This window comes from Heterodontus francisci, chromosome 39 (assembly GCF_036365525.1).
Source record: "Heterodontus francisci isolate sHetFra1 chromosome 39, sHetFra1.hap1, whole genome shotgun sequence".
In the NCBI taxonomy this organism is placed as follows: Eukaryota; Metazoa; Chordata; class Chondrichthyes; order Heterodontiformes; family Heterodontidae; genus Heterodontus; species Heterodontus francisci.
Genome location: NC_090409.1, coordinates 30,585,503 through 30,612,963, shown reverse-complemented (window position 1 = coordinate 30,612,963; position 27,461 = coordinate 30,585,503). Strand labels below are relative to the sequence as shown.

The 27,461-nt window shown below is 52.9% G+C and overlaps 1 protein-coding gene across 1 annotated transcript in view; it reads right to left on the bottom strand.

Annotated features, from left to right (window-relative positions):
- The window catches only part of megf8 (multiple EGF-like-domains 8), a 173,655-nt gene that overhangs the window by 143,261 nt on the left and 2,933 nt on the right, over window positions 1-27,461 (bottom strand). Inside the window, exons 2-5 of the mRNA XM_068018430.1 lie at window positions 22,268-22,613; window positions 13,035-13,198; window positions 12,614-12,820; window positions 5,772-5,949 (exon numbers count right to left, since the gene is read on the bottom strand). Coding sequence (XP_067874531.1) covers window positions 5,772-5,949; window positions 12,614-12,820; window positions 13,035-13,198; window positions 22,268-22,469 — 751 coding nt within the window. The 5' untranslated portion in view covers window positions 22,470-22,613. The remainder of the gene's footprint in view (window positions 1-5,771; window positions 5,950-12,613; window positions 12,821-13,034; window positions 13,199-22,267; window positions 22,614-27,461) is intronic.

Here is a 27,461-nt window from a genome sequence, read left to right as displayed (position 1 = left end):
TCAGGTCCCCCCTCAACCTCCGTCTTTCTAATGAAAATAATCCTAATCTACTCAACCTCTCTTCATAGCTAGCGCCCTCCATACCAGGCAACATCCTGGTGAACCTCCTCTGCACCCTCTCCAAAGCATCTACATCCTTTTGGTAATGTGGCGACCAGAACTGCATGCAGTATTCCAAATGTGGCCGAACCAAAGTCTTATACAATTGTAACATGACCTGCCAACTCTTGTACTCAATACCCCGTCCGATGAAGGAAAGCATGCCGTATGCCTTCCTGACCACTCTATTGACCTGCGCTGCCACCTTCAGGGAACAATGGACCTGAACACCCAAATCTCTCTGTACATCAATTTTCCCCAGGACTTTTCCATTTACTGTATAGTTCACTCTTGAATTGGATCTTCCAAAATGCATCACCTCACATTTGCCCTGATTGAACTCCATCTGCCATTTCTCTGCCCAACTCTCCAGTCTATCTATATTCTGCTGTATTCTCTGACAGTCTCCTTCACTATCTGCTACTCCACCAATCTTAGTGTCGTCTGCAAACTTGCTAATCAGACCACCTATACTTTCCTCCAAATCATTTATGTATATCACAAACAACAGTGGTCCCAGCACGGATCCCTGTGGAACACCACTGGTCACACGTCTCCATTTTGAGAAACTCCCTTCCACTGCTACTCTCTGTCTCCTGTTGCCCAGCCAGTTCTTTATCCATCTAGCTAGTACACCTTGGACCCCAAGCGCCTTCACCTTCTCCATCAGCCTACCATGGGGAACCTTATCAAACGCCTTACTGAAGTCCATGTATATGACATCTACAGCCCTTCCCTCATCAATCAATGGACCTGACAGCCTTTGTCAGCTCGTCCAGAGTTAGCGGTTTGTCCAGTCTCTCCCTCATGCTGTCATCTAAGACCTCTGTGATAGATGACAGGAAGGACTGGGAGGCCGTGCTGTCTGTGGGCTTCACGTCATACAACCCAGCATAAAAGGATTTGCTAATTCTTCGTATGTCAGACTGTGAAGACGTTACCGAGCCATCTTCTTCCTTCAGGCTGCTGATCACAGAGCTCTCTCTGTGTACCTTTTGGAAGAAGTAACGCAAGCACGTCTCATCCTGCTCAACGGAGCTGACTCTGGACCGGAAGATGATCTTGGAGGCCTCCGTGGCAAAGAGCGAGGCCTGCTGGCTCTTCACCTCGTGGAGGTCCTCCTTGACCTCGACCCCCCATCGACTGCAGCCGGAGCAGATTCTGCATTCTTTTCTAGAGTCGGGACATTTCCCTCTGTCTCTCTCTCTCGCCCTCTGAACACCTTTGAAGATAAAGAACCTCTTGATGTTCTCCTTGATCACCTCCCACCAGTGAACTGGAGACTCAAAGAGGGGTTTCACGGTTCTCCAACCTTTGTAATCCCTTTTGAGTTCCTCAACGTTCTCTGGGGTTAGCAGTGTAGTATTGGGCTTCCATGTACCCCTGCCAACTCGCTGGTCATCCTGTAAGTGACAGTCGGCCAGTAAGAGGCAGTGGTCAGAGATGAACACCAGTTTGACGTCGGTGGATCCGACCGTGACAGCACGGGACACAAACAGGAAGTCAATCCTGGAACGGGCAGACCCGTCCGATCTTGACCATGTGTATCTGCGCTGCGCTCCGTCTGCAGGTTTGCTGAAGACGTCGTGCAGTTTGGCATCCTTAACTGTTTCCATTAGGAATCTGGACGTAGCGTCCAGTTTGCTGTCGTCTCTGCCGGATCGTCCAGCCGCATCGATGATGCAGTTGAAGTCACCACCTGGAATGACCGGCCTGGACGTCGCCAGCAGCACTGGGAGCTGCTGGAAGACGGTCAGCCGCTCGCTGCATTGAACCGGGGCCTACACGTTGATCAACCGGAGCGGAGCGTTGTTGTACATTACATCTGCTACGAGGAGGCGGCCGCCCACCACCTCCTTAACTTCGGAGATGGTGAAGTTACCTCCCCGCAGCAGAATACCCAGGCCGGAGGAACGGCAATCATTACCCCCCTGACCAGATCGATGGCCCGTGGGACCACCATCGCGACCACTGCCTGTAGGTGCTGAGGTGTGGTATTCCACACTCCTGCAGAAACAGTAGGTTGGCTTTGACCTTGGCGAAGTGATCCAAGGTTGAAACACATCGTGTCGTGGGTTTATTGCTACGCACATTAATGGAAGCAATCCGTATACCTATTTTTTAAGTTAGTTGTTGCTTCCCATATCATTTGTCCTTGCTAGTCCCAGTCCTTCGGGATGTTCCTGCATCCCCATAGTGTTGGGCTCAGAAACCCCTCCTGGTTTTTCATGCAGGGCTTGTTCTGCTGGGGTGACATCGGCGGGGGAGGGGGGAGGAGTCTTGTCGGCAGCAGGGATTGGGCTGTCCTCTGCTGTTCCCCTCGGTTCCTCCTCAAAAACATCACTGTTCCCGGCTTCCCGGAGCTGGAGTGCGCCAGGCGTGTCTTTGCTCTCGGTGTCCTGGAGCTGGGGTACGCTGGGCACGTCGCTAGGTTTGGCGCGCGCTGGGCCCATCACAGCTTCCAGTGCCCGGGGGCTGGGGGGCTTTATCTTCCAGCTCCTTTGAATTCTGACGCTTCTTTTGCAGGTGCCGTCGTTCCGGCACTTCCTCGTCCAGTGAGGAGGAGCTGCTGTAGTCTGTCTCAGAAGGTAGCCTCCTCTTGCCACTGGTTTGGGTGGTGGCCTGTTATGCTTTTGGAGGATTTTTTTCCTCGCGGTTTTCCTTTGTACCACTTGCCACTGACCTGATTGTCTATCTGCTGCCTCCTCCTCCATTGATTCTGTCCGTGGAGGAGGGGTTTCCGGGCGCAGGGTAGGTACTGGGTCGCTGGTTTCAGCTGCCTCCCCTTTCTTCTCCTTCTCAGGTAGACTTTTCTCGCTGCGGAGAGCGTTGCTTGTCTCCTTTCCAGCACCAGACACATTCGTCGTTCCTTCTCCCGGCCTTTTCTTGGACCTTGCCGCCTGAGCATAACTGAGGCAGCGTTTGGGGCAGGTTTTGGAGAGGTGGCCTGCCTCACCACACAGGTTGCAACACTTAGTCTGCTTACAGTCCTTGGTCTGATGGCCTTCCTCCTTGCAGTTCTTGCAGACGACTGTGCTGCAGTTAGCTGCCACGTGACCACTGTAGATTTGCTACAGGTGCGACAAACTCTGGGCTGCCCCACATAGACCATGAAGCCTCAACTTCCCCCGATAGCGAAGCTGGAGGGAGGTTGGATGATGGCTCTGTTGGCATCGACCTTCAAGGTCACCTGGTCCAAATCCCAAATGGGTCCTTGACATCAGTGCTGCCGCCGGCCACCTTGATGTACCTGGCGAGGAAGGTGAGTACATCCATGACAGGAACATGGGGGTTGTCGAGGTGAATTGTCACCACCCGGTCATGCTGTGACAGCAGTGTGAAGAGTGGCTCCACTGTGAGGATCAACAGCGGTGCCTGGTTCCCTTTCTCCTTGAACGCCTCCAGGAACTTGATGCATCCCGCCACATTCTTAAACGTCACGTCGAAATATCCACTGCTGGGGAAGTCCTGCAGGCAGAAGATGTCCGTAGCTTGGAATCCACAACAATCGATGAGGATTTTCTTGAAGAAGGAGGTACGATCAACCGGTGTATCTCCTTCCTTGTCCTTCACCACCACCTGAATGGTGTTACGCACTCCCTGGCCTGAAGCTCAAAGATTGGTTGTAGCCATTTTACACAAAGCAGACCCAGGGCAGGATCCTCCATCACGGATCCAGAGTTTTGTGGGAGGACCTGCCGAAGGTTAGCCCGCAGGGCGTTGATGGATTGGAGGCTCTGCTCACGTTGGCGGAGCTGACCGGCGCCCTCCACCAGCTCTCGAGGGGAAAATCCCCAGGGCTGGACGGGCTGACCGTGGAGTTCCTCAGGGCGTTCTGGGACATCCTGGGGGAGGATTACATGCGGGTCTTGGGGGAAAGCCTGGCGACCGGGATGATGCCCCTCTCGTGGCGCAGGGCGGTCATCGTCCTGCTGCCGAAGAGGAGCGATCTCCGCCTGCTTAAAAACTGGCGTCCGGTCTCCCTCCTCACCACGGATGACAAGATCTTTGTCCGGGCTATGTCTACCAGGCTGGGCTCCGTGCTGGCCCACCTGATCCACCCCGACCAGTCCTACATGGTCCCGGGCCAGTCCATCCAGGACAACATCCACCTGGTCCGGGACCTGATCCATCTTTCCCAGAGGACTGGTCAGTCGGCCGCCTTTCTCTCCCTTGATCAGGAGAAGGCATTCGACAGGGTGGATCACGAATACCTTTTCGGGACTCTGCGCGCTTTCGGGTCGGGCCGCATTTCGTGGCCGGTTCCGACTTTTAGAAGCCGCCGCAGAGTGTCTAGTCAAGGTTAACGGGTCCTTGAAAGCGCCCCTTCGCTTTGGGAGAGGAGTGCGTCAGGGATGCCCCATGTCCGGCCAATTGTATACCATCTGCATGGAGCCCTTCCTGTGCCTGCTTCGCAGGAGGTTGACGGGATTGGCTCTGCGCGAACCGACCATGCGGGTCGTCCTCTCGGCTTACGCCGACGACGTGCTCCTCGCAATCACAGATCCCGTTGACTTGCGGAGGATGCGCGACTGCCAGCAGACCTTTTCTGCCGCGTCCTCCGTGAGGATCAATCGGGAGAAATGTTCCGGTCTCCTGGTGGGTCAGTGGCAGGTGGACTCCCTGCCGGAGGAGTTGACACCTTTTGCGTGGAGCACCACGCACCTCCTCTACCTGGGAGTCCACCTTAGCCCAGCTGAGGAAGCCTGGCCGGCAAACTGGCAGGAGTTGGAGGCAAAAGTCACCACTCAGCTGGGGTGCTGGACAGGACTGCTCCGAGTGCTTTCCTACAGGGGCCGAGCGCTGGTCATAAACCAACTGGTGGCTCGATGCTGTGGTACCCGTTGGTCACTTTGGCCCCGCCCATTGCATTTGCCAGCAAGATCCAGAAGAAATTCGTCGATTTCTTCTGGGGCAAGAGGAAACACTGGGTCTCTGCCGCGGTCCAGAGTCTCCCGATCGAGGAGGACGGCCAGTCGCTGGCGTGCGTCCGCACCCAGGCTGCGACTCTCCGCCTTCGGACCCTGCAGAGATACCTGTACATCGGGCGTCCTCCCAGATGGTGTGCGCTGGCGACGTATTTTTTTCTGCCAGTGTCACTGCCTTCAAGACGACACGCAGCTCCCGGTGGAGTCCGTTAGCCGCGCCTCTCTGAGGGAGCTGCCTGTCTTTTACCGGGATCTATTCCGAGTCTGGAACATGGTCGCCTCCAGTCAGGGCGCTCCCCTGCCGGCGGAGCAGAGCGACGTGCACGGACGTCCTTGGAGAGGAAGCACGCAGTGTCCGCCGGCAAGCCTGAGGCCTTCCGCGACCAGTGGGCACCGCAGGGGCTGGAATGCATCATTGATGCCAAGAATGGCATTTTAATTTGAATTTTGTTTTATTTCTTTTTAATAAAGTTATTTTAAAAATGTATATCAAGGGGGCCTGAGGAATAAAGGCCCCCTCGACATAAAATACATAAAAGGGGCCTGGGGTATAAAGGCCACCTTATAAAAAAAACAAACAAGGGTAATTTTTTTTTTTAAACGGGGTTACATACAGAACAAAGCTCCCTTTACACTGTCCCATCAAACACTCCCAGGGCAGATGCAGCACATGTTACATTAAGTAAATCTGGGTACTGAAACATTAGGAAGCAGATGCAAGAGGGAGAAGATGCTAAAACCTACCACCAAAGATGTAGAGTGAGTTGGTGGTATTTAGGAAGGTTCCAGCAGCCGCTGTGCGTCCCACGAACTCTGGGTCCCACGTGCTGACGTTGTACCAGCTGCCTGCACTCTGGTTGTCGTTGAGCGAAAGGTCACAGTTGCGACCAATGAACCCTGCCTGGCACTGGCAATGCTGAGACTGGAACAAAAAAGGAATAGTTCACACAAGATCCACATCACAAGAATCGCCAATCCCACTGCCCTGCATTAATCCCGAACTAATCCCACTGCCCTGCATCAATCCCAAACTAATCCCACTGCCCTGCATCAATCCCAAAATAATCCCACTGCCCTGCAGCCCAGTATCAATCCCAAACTAATCCCACTGCCCTGAATCAATCCCAAACTAATCCCACTGCCCTGCATCAATCCCAAAATAATCCCACTGCCCTGCAGCCCAGTATCAATCCCAAACTAATCCCACTGTCCTGCAGCCCAGTATCAATCCCAAACTAATCCCACTGTCCTGCACCTGAATCAATCCCAAACTAATCCCACTGTCCTGCAGCCCAGTATCAATCCCAAACTAATCCCACTGCCCTGCAGCCCAGTATCAATCCCAAACTAATCCCACTGTCCTGCAGCCCAGTATCAATCCCAAACTAATCTCACTGTCCTGCAGCCCAGTATCAATCCCAAACTAATCCCACTGCCCTGCAGCCCAGTATCAATCCCAAACTAATCCCACTGCCCTGCAGCCCAGTATCAATCCCAAACTAATCCCACTGTCCTGCAGCCCAGTATCAATCCCAAACTAATCCCACTGCCCTGCAGCCCAGTATCAATCCCAAACTAATCCCACTGCCCTGCAGCCCAGTATCAATCCCAAACTAATCCCACTGCCCTGCAGCCCAGTATCAATCCCAAACTAATCCCACTGCCCTGCAGCCCAGTATCAATCCCAAACTAATCCCACTGTCCTGCAGCCCAGTATCAATCCCAAACTAATCCCACTGCCCTGCAGCCCAGTATCAATCCCAAACTAATCCCACTGTCCTGCAGCCCAGTATCAATCCCAAACTAATCCCACTGCCCTGCACCTGAATCAATCCCAAACTAATCCCACTGCCCTGCAGCCCAGTATCAATCCCAAACTAATCCCACTGTCCTGCAGCCCAGTATCAATCCCAAACTAATCCCACTGCCCTGCAGCCCAGTATCAATCCCAAACTAATCCCACTGCCCTGCAGCCCAGTATCAATCACAAACTAATCCCACTGCCCCGCAGCCCAGTATCAATCCCAAACTAATCCCACTGTCCTGCAGCCCAGTATCAATCCCAAACTAATCTCACTGTCCTGCGGCCCAGTATCAATCCCAAACTAATCCCACTGCCCTGCAGCCCAGTATCAATCCCAAACTAATCCCACTGCCCTGCAGCCCAGTATCAATCCCAAACTAATCCCACTGCCCTGCAGCCCAGTATCAATCTCAAACTAATCCCACTGCCCTGCAGCCCAGTATCAATCTCAAACTAATCCCACTGCCCTGCAGCCCAGTATCAATCTCAAACTAATCCCACTGCCCTGCAGCCCAGTATCAATCCCAAACTAATCCCACTGCCCTGCAGCCCAGTATCAATCTCAAACTAATCCCACTGCCCTGCAGCCCAGTATCAATCTCAAACTAATCCCACTGCCCTGCAGCCCAGTATCAATCTCAAACTAATCCCACTGCCCTGCAGCCCAGTATCAATCCCAAACTAATCCCACTGCCCTGCAGCCCAGTATCAATCCCAAACTAATCCCACTGCCCTGCAGCCCAGTATCAATCCCAAACTAATCCCACTGCCCTGCAGCCCAGTATCAATCCCAAACTAATCCCACTGCACTGCAGCCCAGTATCAATCCCAAACTAATCCCACTGCCCTGCAGCCCAGTATCAATCCCAAACTAATCCCACTGCCCTGCAGCCCAGTATCAATCTCAAACTAATCCCACTGCCCTGCAGCCCAGTATCAATCCCAAACTAATCCCACTGCCCTGCAGCCCAGTATCAATCCCAAACTAATCTCACTGTCCTGCAGCCCAGTATCAATCCCAAACTAATCCCACTGCCCTGCAGCCCAGTATCAATCCCAAACTAATCTCACTGCCCTGCAGCCCAGTATCAATCCCAAACTAATCCCACTGTCCTGCAGCCCAGTATCAATCCCAAACTAATCCCACTGCCCTGCAGCCCAGTATCAATCCCAAACTAATCCCACTGCCCTGCAGCCCAGTATCAATCCCAAACTAATCTCACTGTCCTGCAGCCCAGTATCAATCCCAAACTAATCTCACTGCCCTGCTGCCCAGTATCAATCCCAAACTAATCCCACTGCCCTGCAGCCCAGTATCAATCCCAAACTAATCCCACTGCCCTGCAGCCCAGTATCAATCCCAAACTAATCCCACTGTCCTGCAGCCCAGTATCAATCCCAAACTAATCTCACTGCCCTGCAGCCCAGTATCAATCCCAAACTAATCCCACTGCCCTGCAGCCCAGTATCAATCTCAAACTAATCCCACTGCCCTGCAGCCCTGTATCAATCTCAAACTAATCTCACTGCCCTGCAGCCCTGTATCAATCTCAAACTAATCCCACTGCCCTGCAGCCCAGTATCAATCCCAAACTAATCTCACTGTCCTGCAGCCCAGTATCAATCCCAAACTAATCCCACTGTCCTGCAGCCCAGTATCAATCCCAAACTAATCCCACTGCCCTGCAGCCCAGTATCAATCCCAAACTAATCTCACTGTCCTGCAGCCCAGTATCAATCCCAAACTAATCCCACTGTCCTGCAGCCCAGTATCAATCCCAAACTAATCCCCCTGCCCTGCAGCCCAGTATCAATCCCAAACTAATCCCACTGCCCTGCAGCCCAGTATCAATCCCAAACTAATCCCACTGCCCTGCAGCCCAGTATCAATCCCAAACTAATCCCACTGTCCTGCAGCCCAGTATCAATCCCAAACTAATCCCACTGTCCTGCAGCCCAGTATCAATCCCAAACTAATCCCACTGTCCTGCAGCCCAGTATCAATCACAAACTAATCCCACTGTCCTGCAGCCCAGTATCAATCCCAAACTAATCTCACTGTCCTGCAGCCCAGTATCAATCCCAAACTAATCTCACTGTCCTGCAGCCCAGTATCAATCCCAAACTAATCCCACTGCCCTGCAGCCCAGTATCAATCCCAAACTAATCTCACTGTCCTGCAGCCCAGTATCAATCCCAAACTAATCCCACTGTCCTGCAGCCCAGTATCAATCCCAAACTATTCCCACTGTCCTGCAGCCCAGTATCAATCCCAAACTAATCTCACTGCCCTGCAGCCCAGTATCAATCCCAAACTAATCCCACTGCCCTGCAGCCCAGTATCAATCCCAAACTAATCTCACTGCCCTGCAGCCCAGTATCAATCCCAAACTAATCTCACTGTCCTGCAGCCCAGTATCAATCCCAAACTAATCCCACTGCCCTGCAGCTCAGTATCAATCCTAAACTAATCCCACTGCCCTGCAGCCCAGTATCAATCCCAAACTAATCCCACTGCCCTGCAGCCCAGTATCAATCCCAAACTAATCCCACTGCCCTGCAGCCCTGTATCAATCCCAAACTAATCCCACTGTCCTGCAGCCCAGTATCAATCCTAAACTAATCCCACTGCCCTGCAGCCCAGTATCAATCCCAAACTAATCCCACTGCCCTGCAGCCCAGTATCAATCCCAAACTAATCCCACTGCCCTGCAGCCCAGTATCAATCCCAAACTAATCCCACTGCCCCGCAGCCCAGTATCAATCCCAAACTAATCCCACTGCCCTGCAGCCCAGTATCAATCCCAAACTAATCCCACTGTCCTGCAGCCCAGTATCAATCCCAAACTAATCCCACTGCCCTGCAGCCCAGTATCAATCCCAAACTAATCCCACTGCCCTGCAGCCCAGTATCAATCCCAAACTAATCCCACTGCCCTGCACCTGAATCAATCCCAAACTAATCCCACTGCCCTGCAGCCCAGTATCAATCCCAAACTAATCCCACTGCCCCGCAGCCCAGTATCAATCCCAAACTAATCCCACTGCCCTGCAGCCCAGTATCAATCCCAAACTAATCCCACTGCCCTGCACCTGAATCAATCCCAAACTAATCCCACTGCCCTGCAGCCCAGTATCAATCCCAAACTAATCCCACTGTCCTGCAGCCCAGTATCAATCCCAAACTAATCCCACTGTCCTGCAGCACAGTATCAATCCCAAACTAATCCCACTGCCCTGCAGCCCAGTATCAATCCCAAACTAATCCCACTGCCCTGCAGCCCAGTATCAATCCCAAACTAATCCCACTGCCCTGCAGCCCAGTATCAATCCCAAACTAATCCCACTGCCCTGCAGCCCAGTATCAATCCCAAACTAATCCCACTGCCCTGCAGCCCAGTATCAATCCCAAACTAATCCCACTGCCCTGCAGCCCAGTATCAATCCCAAACTAATCCCACTGCCCTGCACCTGAATCAATCCCAAACTAATCTCACTGCCCTGCAGCCCAGTATCAATCCCAAACTAATCCCACTGCCCCGCAGCCCAGTATCAATCCCAAACTAATCCCACTGCCCTGCAGCCCAGTATCAATCCCAAACTAATCTCACTGCCCTGCACCTGAATCAATCCCAAATTAATCTCACTGCCCTGCACCTGAATCAATCCCAAACTAATCTCACTGTCCTGCAACCCAGTATCAATCCCAAACTAATCCCACTGCCCTGCAGCCCAGTATCAATCCCAAACTAATCTCACTGTCCTGCAGCCCAGTATCAATCCCAAACTAATCCCACTGTCCTGCAGCCCAGTATCAATCCCAAACTAATCCCACTGCCCTGCAGCCCAGTATCAATCCCAAACTAATCCCACTGTCCTGCAGCCCAGTATCAATCCCAAACTAATCCCACTGCCCTGCAGCCCAGTATCAATCCCAAACTAATCCCACTGTCCTGCAGCCCAGTATCAATCCCAAACTAATCCCACTGTCCTGCAGCCCAGTATCAATCCCAAACTAATCCCACTGCCCTGCAGCCCAGTATCAATCCCAAACTAATCCCACTGTCCTGCAGCCCAGTATCAATCCCAAACTAATCCCACTGCCCTGCAGCCCAGTATCAATCCCAAACTAATCCCACTGTCCTGCAGCCCAGTATCAATCCCAAACTAATCCCACTGTCCTGCAGCCCAGTATCAATCCCAAACTAATCCCACTGCCCTGCAGCCCAGTATCAATCCCAAACTAATCCCACTGCCCTGCAGCCCAGTATCAATCCCAAACTAATCCCACTGTCCTGCAGCCCAGTATCAATCACAAACTAATCTCACTGCCCTGCAGCCCAGTATCAATCCCAAACTCATCCCACTGCCCTGCAGCCCAGTATCAATCACAAACTAATCTCACTGCCCTGCAGCCCAGTATCAATCCCAAACTAATCCCACTGCCCTGCAGCCCAGTATCAATCCCAAACTAATCCGACTGCCCTGCACCTGAATCAATCCCAAACTAATCTCACTGCCCTGCAGCCCAGTATCAATCCCAAACTAATCCCACTGCCCTGCAGCCCAGTATCAATCCCAAACTAATCCCACTGTCCTGCAGCCCAGTATCAATCCCAAACTAATCCCACTGCCCTGCAGCCCAGTATCAATCCCAAACTAATCCCACTGCCCTGCAGCCCAGTATCAATCCCAAACTAATCTCACTGCCCTGCAGCCCAGTATCAATCCCAAACTAATCCCACTGCCCTGCAGCCCAGTATCAATCCCAAACTAATCCCACTGTCCTGCAGCCCAGTATCAATCCCAAACTAATCCCACTGCCCTGCAGCCCAGTATCAATCCCAAACTAATCCCACTGCCCTGCAGCCCAGTATCAATCCCAAACTAATCCCACTGCCCTGCAGCCCAGTATCAATCCCAAACTAATCCCACTGCCCTGCAGCCCAGTATCAATCCCAAACTAATCCCACTGCCCTGCAGCCCAGTATCAATCCCAAACTAATCCCACTGCCCTACAGCTCAGTATCAATCCAAAACTAATCTCACTGCCCTGCAGCCCAGTATCAATCTCAAACTAATCCCACTGCCCTGCAGCACTGTATCAATCCCAAACTAATCCCACTGCCCTGCAGCCCAGTATCAATCCCAAACTAAACCCATTGCCCCACTCTCACCCATTAGCCCTGCACAAAACCCATACTCGTTCCACTGCCCTTCGCTCTCCCTATTTCTTGGGCCCTTCCTCTTCCGCCCATTCAATCACCATGTTTTTGCCTTTAATCATTTTATGAAAATCTACTTGTCTTTAATGTTCTTTGCACTGTTATCATGCACTTTTTCACCCCTCTTTTTCCTCTCCACTTTGTAACCTTAAAAATCGGTTTTTCGCCCTCTTACAGATGCTTTATTTTGCCACTCTGATCCTGTTAGTTTGCACCTTAACTCGTTCTTAAATATTTCCCACTGCTGCTCTTGTGCTTAATCTACCAGTTTCTCTCTCCAACTAACCTGGCCTTTCAGCCACCCAAATCTCCTCTATTCCAGTCCAACACCTTGTTCCTTGTTCTATTCCGAGTGTAACACGAATTATGCTCTGAAGACCAAGCGCCAAATGTCTGCAGGCTTGTGCCAGCTAACTCCTCGGAACTGGGTCCAACGCCGCACCTTCCCCTCTTGGGCTGTGTCGTTTAATAATTGGGAAAGAGAGGCTGCCCCATTCTGACCAGCACCGACAAGAACTCTCTCCACTCTACCTCTGAATACAATGACTGAGTCTTACCCCAACACACTGTCCGTGCGACACACAATATTCACTGCAGTTCTGGACATTACAGGCGACTCCACTCCACCCCGAATGACAAGTGCAGGTTCCAGCGAGGTCACATGTCCCGTGGCCAGAGCACCCCATAGGGCAGAGTGTGAAAATATAGGTGGCGTTAAACCCCAGCAGGTTGTAATTGGCGTCACTGAACAAGTGGAGGAGCATCTGCGGAGAGACAAACAGAGACAGGATCAGAATTCAGAGCTCCAGAGGCTGGCACAGCCAAGCCAGCACAGCCTCGTATCCGTCACGCACAGCCGCGTTCGCACGTCGACCGCCACCAACGCCACACCAGCATACGCAGCGACCCACACTCAGGCGTTCACACCGCTGCCGCCCGCAGGCAGGCCCACGCTCCCACAGCCACGGTTCCACTGACCTTTCCCGATTGTGCTTCGATGGGTTCCGGCAGTGTGTTCCCGCTCAGACTGGCGAGGAGCGGGCTGCTGTACGAGTCACCATCATAAATGAAGAGGTAGTCGTAGGTACATTCAGTGTCCAGGAACATGAAGGTCAGGACGATGCGGAAACTGCTGTTTGGGGCTTTAAACAAAAAAGCTTCGCTCAGTGCCAGATCGACACACAAAACACCCGCTGGTAAGCACATGGCACAACACAAAAACACCCGACTCGACATAAAAAACACCCGGCATTAAACACATGGCACAACAGAAAAACACTCGGCTCGATGCCACAAAAAACAACCGGCTCGAGGGTAAAAACACCCATCTCACTTATGCTGCCTGTATCTTAACGCGCAGAAAGTCCAGTCCACCCGCTGACCTACCCTGGCTTCTGATTAAGTAACGCATCAATTTTAAAACTCGAAAATTCATTTTGTAATCTTTCCAAGGACTCACCCCTATCTCGGTAATCTCTGAAATTGTTCTAAGGACTCTCCCCTATCTCTGTAATCTCTGAAATTGTTCTAAGGACTCTCCCCTATCCCTGTAATTGTTCTAAGGACTCTCCCCTATCTCTGTAATCTCTGAAATTGTTCAAAGGACTCTCCCCTATCTCTGTAATCTCTGAAATTGTTCTAAGGACTCACCCCTATCTCTGTAATCTCTGAAATTGTTCTAAGGGCTCACCCCTATCTCTGTAATCTCTGAAATTGTTCTAAGGACTCTCCCCTATCTCTGTAATCTCTGAAATTGTTCTATGGACTCTCGCCTATCCCTGTAATTGTTCTAAGGACTCTCCCCTATCTCTGTAATCTCTGAAATTGTTCTAAGGGCTCACCCCTATCTCTGTAATCTCTGAAATTGTTCTAAGGACTCTCCCCTATCTCTGTAATCTCTGAAATTGTTCTAAGGACTCTCCCCCATCTCTGTAATCTCTGAAATTGCTCTAAGGACTCTCCCCCATCTCTGTAATCTCTGAAATTGTTCTAAGGACTCTCCCCCATCTCTGTAATCTCTGAAATTGTTCTAAGGACTCTCCCCTAACTCTGTAATCTCTGAAATTGTTCGAAGGACTCTCCCCTATCTCTGTAATCTCTGAAATTGTTCTAAGGACTCTCCCCTATCTCTGTAATCTCTGAAATTGTTCTAAGGACTCTCCCCCATCTCTGTAATCTCTGAAATTGTTCTAAGGACTCTCCCCTATCTCTCTAATCTCTGACATTGTTCTAAGGACTCTTCCCTATCTCTGTAATCTCTGTAATTGTTCTAAGGACTCTCCCCTATCTCTGTAATCTCTGAAATTGTTCTAAGGACTCTCCCCCATCTCTGTAATCTCTGAAATTGTTCTAAGGACTCACCCCTATCTCTGTAATCTCTGAAATTGTTCTAAGGACTCTCCCCTATCTCTGTAATCTCTGAAATTGTTCTAAGGACTCTCCCCCATCTCTGTAATCTCTGAAATTGTTCTAAGGACTCACCCCTATCTCTGTAATCTCTGAAATTGCTCTAAGGACTCACCCCTATCTCTGTAATCTCTGAAATTGTTCTAAGGACTCAACCCTATCTCTGTAATCTCTGAAATTGTTCTAAGGACTCACCCCTATCTCTGTAATCTCTGAAATTGTTCTAAGGACTCTCCCCTATCTCTGTAATCTCTGAAATTGTTCTAAGGACTCTCCCCTATCTCTGTAATCTCTGAAATTGTTCTAAGGACTCACCCCTATCTCTGTAATCTCTGAAATTGTTCTAAGGACTCTCCCCTATCTCTGTAATCTCTGAAATTACTCTAAGGACTCTCCCCTATCTCTGTAATCTCTGAAATTACTCTAAGGACTCTCCCCTATCTCTGTAATCTCTGAAATTACTCTAAGGACTCACCCCTATCTCTGTAATCGTTCTAAGGACTCTCCCCTATCTCTGTAATCTCTGAAATTGCTCTAAGGACTCTCCCCTATCTCTGTAATCTCTGAAATTGCTCTAAGGACTCTCCGCTATCTCTGTAATCTCCTCTGGGATCTTTGTGCTCCTGTAAATCTGGAGTTTGTGCATCCCTGATTTCAGTTACTCCACCATTGGCGGCTGTGCCTTCAGCTGCCTGGGCCTCAAGCTCTGCAATTCCCTCTCTCGCTCTCCTCCTTTAATAGTCCTTCAAATCCACTTTGTTGACCAAGCTTTTGATTACCTCTCCTAATATCTCCTGTGTCTCACTGCAAAGTTTTAAAAACAGAACATAAAAAAAGAGGAGGAATAGCCATGCAGCCCGTTGCGCCTGCTCCACCATTCAATACCATCATGGCTGATCTTGTGCTTCAATTCCACTTTCTTGCCCGCTCCCCATATCCCTTGATTCCCGGAAAGACCAAATGCCTCTATCTATCCCAGCCTCAAATGTATTAAACGGTGGAGAATCCCTCCGGGGTCGAGAATTCCAAAGATTTACAACCCTCTGAGTGAAGCGGTTTCTCCTCATCACAGTCGTGAATGAGTGACCTTTTATGCTGAGACTGTGACCCCGTGTTTTAGATTCCCCGATCTCTCAGTGTCTACCCTATCCAGCCCCTTCAGAATCTTGTGTGTTTCAATGAGATCGCCTCTCATTCTTCAAAACTCCAGCGAGGACAGACCCAATTTACTCAGCCTCTCATCATAGGGACCAGTGCAGTGAACCTTCATTGTACTGCCTTCAATGCATGTATATCCTTCCTGAAATATGGAGACCAAAACTGCACACAGTCCTCCAGGTGTGCTCTCACCAAAGCCCTGTATAATTGTAGCAAGACTTCTTTATTCCTGTTCTCCAATCCCCTTGCAATAAAGGCCAACATGCCATTTGCCTTCCCAATTCTTTACGATACCTGCATGTTAACTTTTTACTCCTCGCATGACTACACCCAAGTGCCTCTGAACTTCAAAATTTACAAGTTTCACGTCTTTTACAAAATAATCTGCTTTTCTAATATTACGACCAAAGTGAATAGAAACATCGAAAATAGGAGCAGGAGTAGGCCGTTTGGCTCTTCGAGCCTGCTTCGCCATTCATTATCATGGCTGATCATCCAACTCAGTCGCCTGTTCCCACTTTCGCCCCATACTTTGATCCCTTTCACCCCAAGGGCTGTATCTAACTCCTTCTTGAAAACATACAACGTTTTGGCCTCAGCTGCTTTCTGTGGTAGCGAATTCCACAGACTCACCACTCTCTGGGTGAAGAAATTTCTCCTCATCTCAGTCCTGAAAGGTTTATCCCGTATCCTTAGTCTACGACCCCTGGTTTTGGACTCCTCCACCTTCCTGCATCTACCCTGTCAAGTCCTGATAGAATTTTATAGGTTTCTACGAGATCCCCCCTCACTCTTCTGAACTCCAGCAAATATAATCCTAACCTATAATGGCTCCTCGTTCGTCAGTCCCGCCATCCCAGGAATCAGTCTGGTAAACCTTCACTGCACTCCCTCTATAGCAAGAACATCCTTCCTCAGATAAGGAGACCAAAACTGCACACACTATTTCAGGTGTGGCCTCACCAAGGCCCTGTATAATTGCAGCAAGACATCCCTGCTCCTGTACTCTAATCCTCTCGCTATGAAGACCAACATACCATTTGCCTTTTTTACCGCCTGTTACACCTGCATGTTTACCTTCTGCGACTGGTGTACAAGAACACCCAGGTCTCGCTGCATATTCCCCTCTCTCAGTTTATCGCCGTTCAGATAATAATCTGCCTTCCTGTTTTTGCTACCAAAGTGGATAACCTCACATTTATCCACATTATACTGCATCTGCCATGCATTAGCCCACTCACTCAACTTGTCCAAATCACCCTGAATCCTCCTCACAACTCACCCCACCCCACCCAATTTTGTGTCATCTGCAAATTTGCAGATATTACATTTAGTTCCCTTATCTAAATCATTAATATATATTGTGAATAGCTGGGGTCCTAGCACCGATCCCTGCGGTACCCCACTAGTCACTACCTGCCATTCAGAAAAAGACCCATTTATCCCTACTCTTTGTTTCCTGTCTGCCAACCAATTTTCTATCCATCGCAATACACTACCCCCAATCCCATGCGCTTTAATTTAAATGCTAATCTCTTATGTGGGACTTAGTCGAAAGCCTTCTGAAAATCCAAATAAACCACATTCACTGGCTCCCCCTCACCAACTCTACTAGTTACATCCTCGAACAATTCTAGCAGATTTGACAAGCATGATTTCCCTTTCGTAAATCCATGCTGACTCTGCCCGATTCTACCACTGTTCTCTGAATGCTCTGCTATAAAATCTTTGATAATGGACTGTAGAATTTTTCCCACTACCGATGTCAGGCTGACTGGTTTATAATTCCCTGCTTTCTCTCTACCTCCCTTTTTAAATACTGGGGTTACATTAGCTACCCTCTAATCTGTAGGAACTGTTCCAGAGTCTATAGAATCTTGGAAGATGACCATCAATGCATCCACTATTTCTAGGGCCACTTCCTTAAGTACACTGGGATGCATACCATCAGGCCCTGGGGATTTATCAGCCTTCAATCCCATCAATTTCCCCAACATCATTTCTCTACGAATACTGATTTCCTTCAGTTCCTCTCTCTCACTAAGCCCTGTGTTCCCCAGTATTTTTGGTATGATATTTGTGTCCTCTGTGAAGACAGAACCAAAGCATTTATTTGGTCAGCCATTTCTTTGTTCCCCATAATAAATTCCCCTGTTTCTGACGATGAAGGACCTACATTTGTCTTCACCAATCTTTTTCTCCTCACATACCTATAGAAACCTTTACAGTCAGTTTTTATGTTCCCCGCAAGCTTGCTCTTGTAGTCTATTTTCCCCTTCTTAATCAATCCCTTGGTCCTCTTTTGCTGAATTCTAAACTGCTCCCAATCCTCAGGTCTGTTGTTTTTCCTGGCAAATTTATATGCCTCTTCCTTGGATCTAATGCTATCTCTAATTTCCCTTGTAAGCCATGGTTTTGGCTACCTTCCCCGTTTTACTTTTGCGCCAGACAGGGATAAACAATTGGAGCAGTTCATCCATTGACTATCCACTGTCATCCCTTTAAGTAACATTTCCCAATCCGTCATAGCCAACTCGCACCTCATACCTCCATAGTTTCCTTTACTAAGATTCCGGACCCTAGTCTCAGAGTCAACTACGTCACTCTCCATCTTGATGAAGAATTCTATCATATTATGATCGCTCATCCCCAAGGGGTCTCACACCACTGGATTGTCAATTATTCCTCTCTCATTACACAATACCCAGTCTAGGATGGCCTGTTCTCTAGCTGGTTCCTCAACGTATTGGTCCAGAAAACCATCCCGTATACATCCCTAACAAACCCACACCTCCCCACATTACATTCCGTCTGCCACCATTCACTTAACCTGTCTATATCTCTTTGCAGCCTCTGTACGTCCTCCTCACAGCTTTCATTCCCACCTAGCTTTGTATCGCCAGCCAACTTAGATACATTACTCTCGGTCTCTTAGTCTAAGTCATTACTATAGGTTGTAAATAGCTGAGGCCCCAGCACTGATCCTTGCAGCACTCCACCATTTACTGCCTGCCAACTTGAAAATGCCCCGTTTATGCCCACTCTTTCCTTCCAGTCTGTTAACCAATCCTGTGCCCATGCTAATATATTACCCTCAACTCCATGATCCTTTTATGTGGCACCTTATCAAATGCTTTTTTGGAAATCCAAGTATACTATATTACTGGTTCCCCTATATCTACCCTACTAGTTACACCCTCAAAAATCTCCATGAAATCTGTCAAACACCATTTGCCTTTTGTAAAATCATACCGACTCTCTCCGGCCATACCACGATTCGCTAAGTGCACCTTTAAGACTTCCTGAATAGATTGCAGCACTGTTCCGACAACTGATTTCAGGCTAACTGGCCAGTACTTCCCTGTTTTCTCTCTCCCTCCTTTCTTGAACAGTGGTGTTACACCATTCTAGTATCTGGGGAATTTTGGAAAATCTAGGACATTGGCCATCAGGTTGTGGTGATTTGTTGCACTTTCATCTCTCAAGTTTTACCAACACTTTTCCTCTTTTGTTATCAATTGCCTCTATTTCTGGTACATAACTTTGTGTCTGTCTTCACAGTAAAAGACACAAGATATTTCTTCAACGCCTGCCATTTCCTCATTCCCCATGATAATTTCCCCTGTTTAAAGGACCAACATTTATTTTGGCTAGTCCCTTCTTTTTTATATAACTGTAAAAGCTCTCAAAATCTGTTTTTTAATATTCCTGGCTAGTTTACCCTCATGTTCTATTTTTCCCTTTTAAATCCGCTTTTTGGTCGCCCTTTGCTGGTTCCTAAAACACTCCCAATCCAAAACTTACTATTTTTTGCGAGATTATAAGCCTCTTATTTTAATATAATACAGTTCTTAACCTCCCTTGTAAGACACAGAATTTTTCTTGCTTACTTTTTGTTTTTCAATGGAATGTATTTTTGTTGAACATTTTGAATAGCTTCTTTAAATGTTTCCCACTGTTTATTTCCCGCCAGACATTTCAGTCTACTTACCCAATCAACCCTCATACCTCGAATTGGCGCTGTTTAGGCTTAAGATTCTTATTTGTGATTGGAGCGTGTCATTTTCAAACTTAATACAGAATTCAATTATATTATGATCACTATTTCCCAGCGGATCTTTTACTATGAGATTACAAATTAACCCTGCCTCATTAGATCGAAAATAGCTTTATCCCTAGTTGGTCACACAACGTACTGCTCCAAGAAACAGTCCCGAAAACATTCTACAAACGTCCAGACCACATTTGCCAATTTGATTAGTCCAGTCTATAAGATTAAAGTCACCCACAATTATTATAATGCCTTTGTTACATGCTCCGATAATTTCCTGTTTAACGCTATGTCTAACAGTATAACTACTGTCGGGGGACCTATGAACTACTCCCACCAACATTTTCCGACTCTTGCTATTTCAAATCTCCACCCATCCTGATTCTACTTCCTGATCTTCCGAGCCAAGATCTTTTTTCATGTATGCAGTCATCCTATACTATGGAGGTTAGCCCTCCTCCTTTTGCTTTCTGCCTGTTTTTTCAAAATGTTGTACACCCTGGAATATTTATTGCCCAAACTCGGTCACCTTGTAACCAATGTTTGATAAAATGCCTGTGACATGCCTCGGGAAGTTTTACTGTGTTAAAGGTGCTGTGTTAATGCAAGTTGTTGTTGTTATAGCCTGGCTCACGCACAAAGACAGGTTATTTAGCCACACTCAGCGGGCAGTGCCCACTCAACCTCTCCTCCCAGCCAACATCTTCAGCCACAGAACCCTCTCCAGGAAGAGTCAGCAGCTGAACGTGGAGAATCGGTCCATGAAAATTGTAAATTGCGGACAGGACGCGGCCATTCAGCCCCTCGAGTCTGTCCCAACTTTCAGTTAGATCACGGCTTCTCCGAATCTGAGCTCCATCTATCCCCCTTGGTTCTGTAACCCTTACTCAACAAAAACCTCCTCTCTCCTCACTATCCCAAGCCCCGAACATTCCTTTCAGGTGAAGCAGCGATTTACTTGTACTTCTTTCAATGTAGTATACTGTATTCACTGCTCGCAATGTGGTCTCCTCGACACTGGGGAGACCAAGCGCAGATTGGGTGACCGTTTTGCGGAACACCCCCGCTCAGTCCGCAAGCAGGACCCTGAGCTTCCGGTTGCTTGCCATTTCAACACTCCCCCCCCGCCCTGCTCTCATGCTCACATCTCTGTCCTGGGATTGCTACAGTGTTCCAGTGAACATCAACACAAGCTCGAGGAACAGCATCTCATTTACCGATTAGGCACACTACAGCCTGCCGGACTGAACATTGAGATCAATAATTTCAGAGCATGACAGCCCATTTTACTTTCATTTTTAGTTGGGTTTTTTTTCTTTTTTTACATTTTTTAACCACCTTTTTTTTTTGCACTTATTTCATTTCATCTTAGTTTGTTCAGTTTGCTTACCCAGTTTTTTTTCATGTTTACACTTGCTGCTGTTCAATATTCAGTCCGTTAACACCTAATCTGTACTAATGCTTTGTTTAGTTTAGTTTAGAGATACAGCACTGAAACAGGCCCTTCGGCCCACCGAGTCTGTGCTGACCACCAACCACCCATTTATACTAATCCTACACTAATCCCATATTCCTACCACATCCCAACCTGTCCCTATATTTCCCTACCACCTACCTATACGAGGGGCAATTTATAATGGCCAATTAACCTATCAACCTGCAACTCTTTGGCATGTGGGAGGAAACCGGAGCACCCGGAGGAAACCCACGCAGACACAGGGAGAACTTGCAAACTCCACACAGGCAGTACCCAGAACTGAAGCTAGGTCGCTGGAGCTGTGAGGCTGCGGTGCTAACCACTGCGCCGCCAAGTCTTTCAACACACCTTTAACATATTGTTCACCTTTGCTGCATGACCTTTTGGTCAGCTATGTGGCCTTGTCCAATCTGCACCTTCTCCTTTGTTATCTCTTGCCCCACCCCCACCTCACTTGCTTATAACCTGTGACATTTTTAATATTTGCCAGTTCCGAAGAAGGGTCACTGACCCGAAACGTTAACACTGCTTCTCTTTCCACAGATGCTGCCAGACCTGCTGAGTGGTTCCAGCATTTCTTGTTTTTATTTCAGATTTCCACAGTATTTTGCTTTTATAAAAAATCTACCAGCCTCACTTTTGACATTTTCAACTGATCCCCACCCAGCCTCAAATTTTTGGGGGAACACAAGTCCAGATTTCCACGAAATGAACAAGCAATCCCTGACATCCCCCCCTGAATGGCCTGGTTCTAATATTAAGGTCATGCCCTGCCTGGTTCTGGTCTCCCCAACCAGATAATCGTTTCTTTCTATCTCCACTATCAATTGCTCGATTCATCTTCAACACCTCCATTAGAACATCCGTTAATCCTCTATACTCTGATACAAGCCGAGTCTATGCAACCTGTCCTCGCGATTCCCTTTTAGCCCCAGTGCCATGCTGTTGAATCTGTGCTGCAACTTCCCCCGAGGCCAAGCGCTCCTTCCTGAGGTGTCCTGCCCAGCACTGAACGCAGTCACTTCAGATTCAATCTTTGTTCCGCGGTAATGCACCTTCTGCCGCCGTGTATTCCAGCCCTCTCGAGCTTCAAACAAAATCTGCTCAGCACGAACTCACCTTGGATAAGCCACTCGCAGTTGCCGTTGACAGAGTAGTTCCCCGGTCCGTCGGTCACGAAGCCCGGCTGTTGACTGCGGAGCTGCCGCTGCCCTTTGCATTCTCCAGCTCGCCCCCTCTGACACAGCAGCAACACCAGTAAGGTCAGCCTGTGCAACATCCGCAGCCTCTTCCTGTGCTCGCCCCACGTGGCAGCCCCCATCCTGCGCTCTCCGGTGGCCGCGGTGGGGGTAGGGGTAGGGGTAGGGGGGAGGGGCACCGTCTGGTTCCAGCCTGCAAGCGATTGGCTTACTGACCCAGGTCAATCACCCGAGCAGCCAGGGTCGAAGGTCGGCTCCATCACGTGCTGTGAAGAAACAAACTGTGTTTAGGGGGCGACACTTGGAACAGGTGCTGCTCTCCACCCGCCTCTAGGCTATGCCCACAGACCGTGTATACATCTGCTGATACAACAAACAGCCTGCCACATTTCTGCCCAGTCTCCAGTCCTCGTCTCAGTTAACCGGAAGCCTCGGAGCCCAGGCATCTCCCACTGCCACTGACAGTAAACAGCCGGTAACAAAGTGGTACACAGAATGTACAAATGCGGAAACAGGCCATTCAGTCCAACTTGGGTTTCTGCTCCATATGAACCTCCTCCCAGCCCTCTTCATCTCACTCTACCAGTGTAACACACTGAGTCAATCAATATTCACTGTGTGTGTGTGTGTGTGTGTGTGTGTGTGCACCCACCCCAGGGCCAGCAGCTGACCTCCTCTCCCAGTCCTGCTTTTTCACTCTCTGAACAGCTCCACATCTCTCACTTCCGGTCTGCCTCTCCTTCTGTCTGTCCGTCGTCCCCTCCATTCCTCTACCGCACACTCCCTGGCTCTCTCTCCCGTCTCTCTGCCTCCTTCTCTTTTTCTGCCTGCGTCTGTCTCTCTCCCCCTCTCCCTGCGTCACACCATCTCTCTCCCCCTCTCCCTCCCTCGCCCCATCCCTCTCCCCCTCGATCCATCTCTCTCCCCCTCGCCCCATCTCTCTCCCCCTCGCCCCATCCCTCACCCCATCTCTCTCCCCCTCGCCCCATCCCTCACCCCCTCGCCCCATCCCTCACCCCCTCGCCCCATCTCTCTCCCCCTCACCCCATCTCTCTCCCCCTGGCCCCATCCCTCACCCCATCTTTCTCCCCCCCGCCCCATCCCTCCCTCCATCTCTCTCCCTGCCTCGCCCCATCTCTCTCCCCTCCATCTCTCTCCCTCCCTCGCCCCATCTCTCTCCCCTCCCTCCCTCCATCTCTCTCCCCCGCCCCATCTCTCTCCCCTCCCTCCCTCCATCTCGCTCCCCCGCCCCATCTCTCTCCCCCCCTCCCTCGCCCCAGCTCTCTCCCCCCTCCCTCCCTCGCCCCAGCTCTCTCCTCCCCTCCCTCGCCCCAGCTCTCTCCCCCCCTCCCTCGCCCCAGCTCTCTCCCCCCCTCCCTCGCCCCAGTTCTCTCCCCCCCACTCCCCCCCTCCCTCGCCCCAGTTCTCTCCCCCCCACTCCCTCCCTCCCTCGCCCCATCTGTCTCCCCCCCTCCCCCCATCTCTCTCCCCCCCTCCCTCCCTCGCCCCATCTGTCTCCCCCCCTCCCCCCATCTCTCTCCCCCCCACCCCCCATCTCTCTCCCCCCCACCCTCCCTCGCCCCATCTCTCTCCCCACCCACCCTCCCTCGCCCCATCTCTCTCCCCCCCCACCCTCCCTCGCCCCATCTCTCTCCCCCCTCCCTCCCTCGCCCCATCTCTCTCCCCCCCTCGCCCCATCTCCCTCCCTCCCTCGCCCCATCTCTCTCCCCCCCTCGCCCCATCTCTCTCCCCCCCCCCCCATCTCTCTCCCCCCCCCTCCCCATCTCTCTCCCCCCCCCTCCCCATCTCTCTCCCCCCCCCTCCCCATCTCTCTCCCCCCCCCTCCCCATCTTTCTCCCCCCCCTCGCCCCATCTCTCTTCCCCCCCCCTCGCCCCATCTCTCTTCCCCCCCCCTCGCCCCATCTCTCTCCCCCCCCTCCCTCGCCCCATCTCTCTCGCCCCCCTCCCTCGCCCCATCTCTCTCGCCCCCCTCCCTCGCCCCATCTCTCTCGCCCCCCTCCCTCGCCCCATCTCTCTCCCCCCCTCCCTATCTCTCTCCCCCCCCTCCCTCGCCCCATCTCTCTCCCCCCCCTCCCTCGCCCCATCTCTCTCCCCCCCCCTCCCTCGCCCCATCTCTCTCCCCCCCCCTCCCTCGCCCCATCTCTCTCCCCCCCCTCCCTCGCCCCATCTCTCTCCCCCCCCCTCCCTCGCCCCATCTCTCTCCCCCCATCTCTCTCCCCCCATCCCTCCCTCGCCCCATCTCTCTCCCCCCCCACCCTCCCTCGCCCCATCTCTCTCCCCCCCACCCTCCCTCGCCCCATCTCTCTCCCCCCCACCCTCCCTCACCCCATCTCTCCCCCCCTCGCCCCATCTCCCTCCCCCCCCTCGCCCCATCTCCCTCCCTCGCCCCATCTCTCTCCCCCCCTCCCTCCCTCCCCCCATCTCTCTCCCCCCCCACCCTCCCTCGCCCCATCTCTCTCCCCCCCCACCCTCCCTCGCCCCATCTCTCTCCCCCCCCACCCTCCCTCGCCCCATCTCTCTCCCCCCCCACCCTCCCTCGCCCCATCTCTCTCCCCCCCCACCCTCCCTCGCCCCATCTCTCTCCCCCCCTCCCTCCCTCGCCCCATCTCTCTCCCCCCCTCGCCCCATCTCCCTCCCTCCCTCGCCCCATCTCCCTCCCTCGCCCCATCTCTCTCCCTCCCTCCCCCCATCTCTCTCCCCCCCACCCTCCCTCGCCCCATCTCTCTCCCTCCCTCCCCCCATCTCTCTCCCCCCCACCCTCCCTCGCCCCATCTCTCTCCCCCCCCACCCTCCCTCGCCCCATCTCTCTCCCCCCCCACCCTCCCTCGCCCCATCTCTCTCCCCCCCCACCCTCCCTCGCCCCATCTCTCTCCCCCCCTCCCTCCCTCGCCCCATCTCTCTCCCCCCCTCGCCCCATCTCCCTCGCCCCATCTCTCTCCCCCCCTCCCTCGCCCCATCTCTCTCCCCCCCCCCCTCGCCCCATCTCTCTCCCCCCCCCCCTCGCCCCATCTCTCTCCCCCCCCCCTCCCTCGCCCCATCTCTCTCCCCCCCCCTCCCTCGCCCCATCTCTCTCCCCCCCCTCCCCATCTCTCTCCCCCCCCTCCCCCGCCCCATCTCTCTCCCCCCCCCCTCCCTCGCCCCATCTCTCTCCCCCCCCCCTCCCTCGCCCCATCTCTCTCCCCCCCCTCCCCATCTCTCTCCCCCCCCCTCCCCCGCCCCATCTCTCTCCCCCCCTCCCCATCTCTCTCCCCCCCCCTCCCCCGCCCCATCTCTCTCCCCCCCCTCCCCATCTCTCTCCCCCCCCCTCCCCATCTCTCTCCCCCCCCCTCGCCCATCTCTCTCCCCCCCCCTCGCCCATCTCTCTCCCCCCCCCTCGCCCCATCTCTCTCCCCCCCCCCTCGCCCCATCTCTCTCCCCCCCCCCTCGCCCCATCTCTCTCCCCCCCCCCTCGCCCCATCTCTCTCCCCCCCCTCGCCCCATCTCTCTCCCCCCCCTCGCCCCATCTCTCTCCCCCCCCCTCCCTCGCCCCATCTCTCTCCCCCCCCCTCCCTCGCCCCATCTCTCTCCCCCCCCCTCGCCCCATCTCTCTCCCCCCCCCTCCCTCGCCCCATCTCTCTCCCCCCCCCTCGCCCCATCTCTCTCCCCCCCCCTCGCCCCATCTCTCTCCCCCCCTCGCCCCATCTCTCTCCCCCCCTCGCCCCATCTCTCTCCCCCCCCCTCCCTCGCCCCATCTCTCTCCCCCCCCCTCCCTCGCCCCATCTCTCTCCCCCCCCCTCCCTCGCCCCATCTCTCTCCCCCCCCCTCCCTCGCCCCATCTCTCTCCCCCCCCCTCCCTCGCCCCATCTCTCTCCCCCCCCTCCCTCGCCCCATCTCTCTCCCCCCCCCTCCCTCGCCCCATCTCTCTCACCCCCCTCCCTCGCCCCATCTCTCTCCCCCCCCTCCCTCGCCCCATCTCTCTCACCCCCCTCCCTCGCCCCATCTCTCTCCCCCCCCTCCCTCGCCCCATCTCTCTCCCCCCCCTCCCTATCTCTCTCCCCCCCTCCCTCGCCCCATCTCTCTCCCCCCCCTCCCTCGCCCCATCTCTCTCCCCCCCCCTCCCTCGCCCCATCTCTCTCCCCCCCCTCCCTATCTCTCTCCCCCCCCTCCCTCGCCCCATCTCTCTCCCCCCCCTCCCTATCTCTCTCCCCCCCCTCCCTCGCCCCATCTCTCTCCCCCCCTCCCTATCTCTCTCCCCCCCCTCCCTATCTCTCTCCCCCCCCCTCCCTCGCCCCATCTCTCTCCCCCCCCCTCCCTCGCCCCATCTCTCTCCCCCCCCCTCCCTCGCCCCATCTCCCTCCCTCGCCCCATCTCTCTCCCCCCCTCCCTCCCTCGCCCCATCTCTCTCCCCCCCACCCTCCCTCGCCCCATCTCTCTCCCCCCCTCGCCCCATCTCTCTCCCCCCCTCGCCCCATCTCCCTCCCCCCCCTCGCCCCATCTCCCTCCCCCCCCTCGCCCCATCTCCCTCCCTCGCCCCATCTCTCTCCCCCCCTCCCTCCCTCGCCCCATCTCCCTCCCCCCCCTCGCCCCATCTCCCTCCCTCGCCCCATCTCTCTCCCCCCCTCCCTCCCTCGCCCCATCTCTCTCCCCCCCCTCCCTCGCCCCATCTCTCTCCCCCCCCCTCCCTCGCCCCATCTCTCTTCCCCCCCCTCCCTCGCCCCATCTCTCTTCCCCCCCCTCCCTCGCCCCATCTCTCTTCCCCCCCCCATCCCTCGCCCCATCTCCCTCCCTCGCCCCATCTCCCTCCCTCGCCCCATCTCTCTCCCCCCATCTCTCGCCCCCCCTCCCTCCCTCGCCCCATCTCTCTCCCCCCCCCCTCCCTCGCCCCATCTCTCTTCCCCCCCCTCCCCCGCCCCATCTCTCTCCCCCCCCTCCCCCGCCCCATCTCTCTCCCCCCCCCTCCCTCGCCCCATCTCTCTCCCCCCCCCTCCCTCGCCCCATCTCTCTCCCCCCCCCTCCCTCGCCCCATCTCTCTCCCCCCCCCTCCCTCGCCCCATCTCTCTCCCCCCCCCTCCATCGCCCCATCTCTCTCCCCCCACTCCCTCGCCCCATCTCTC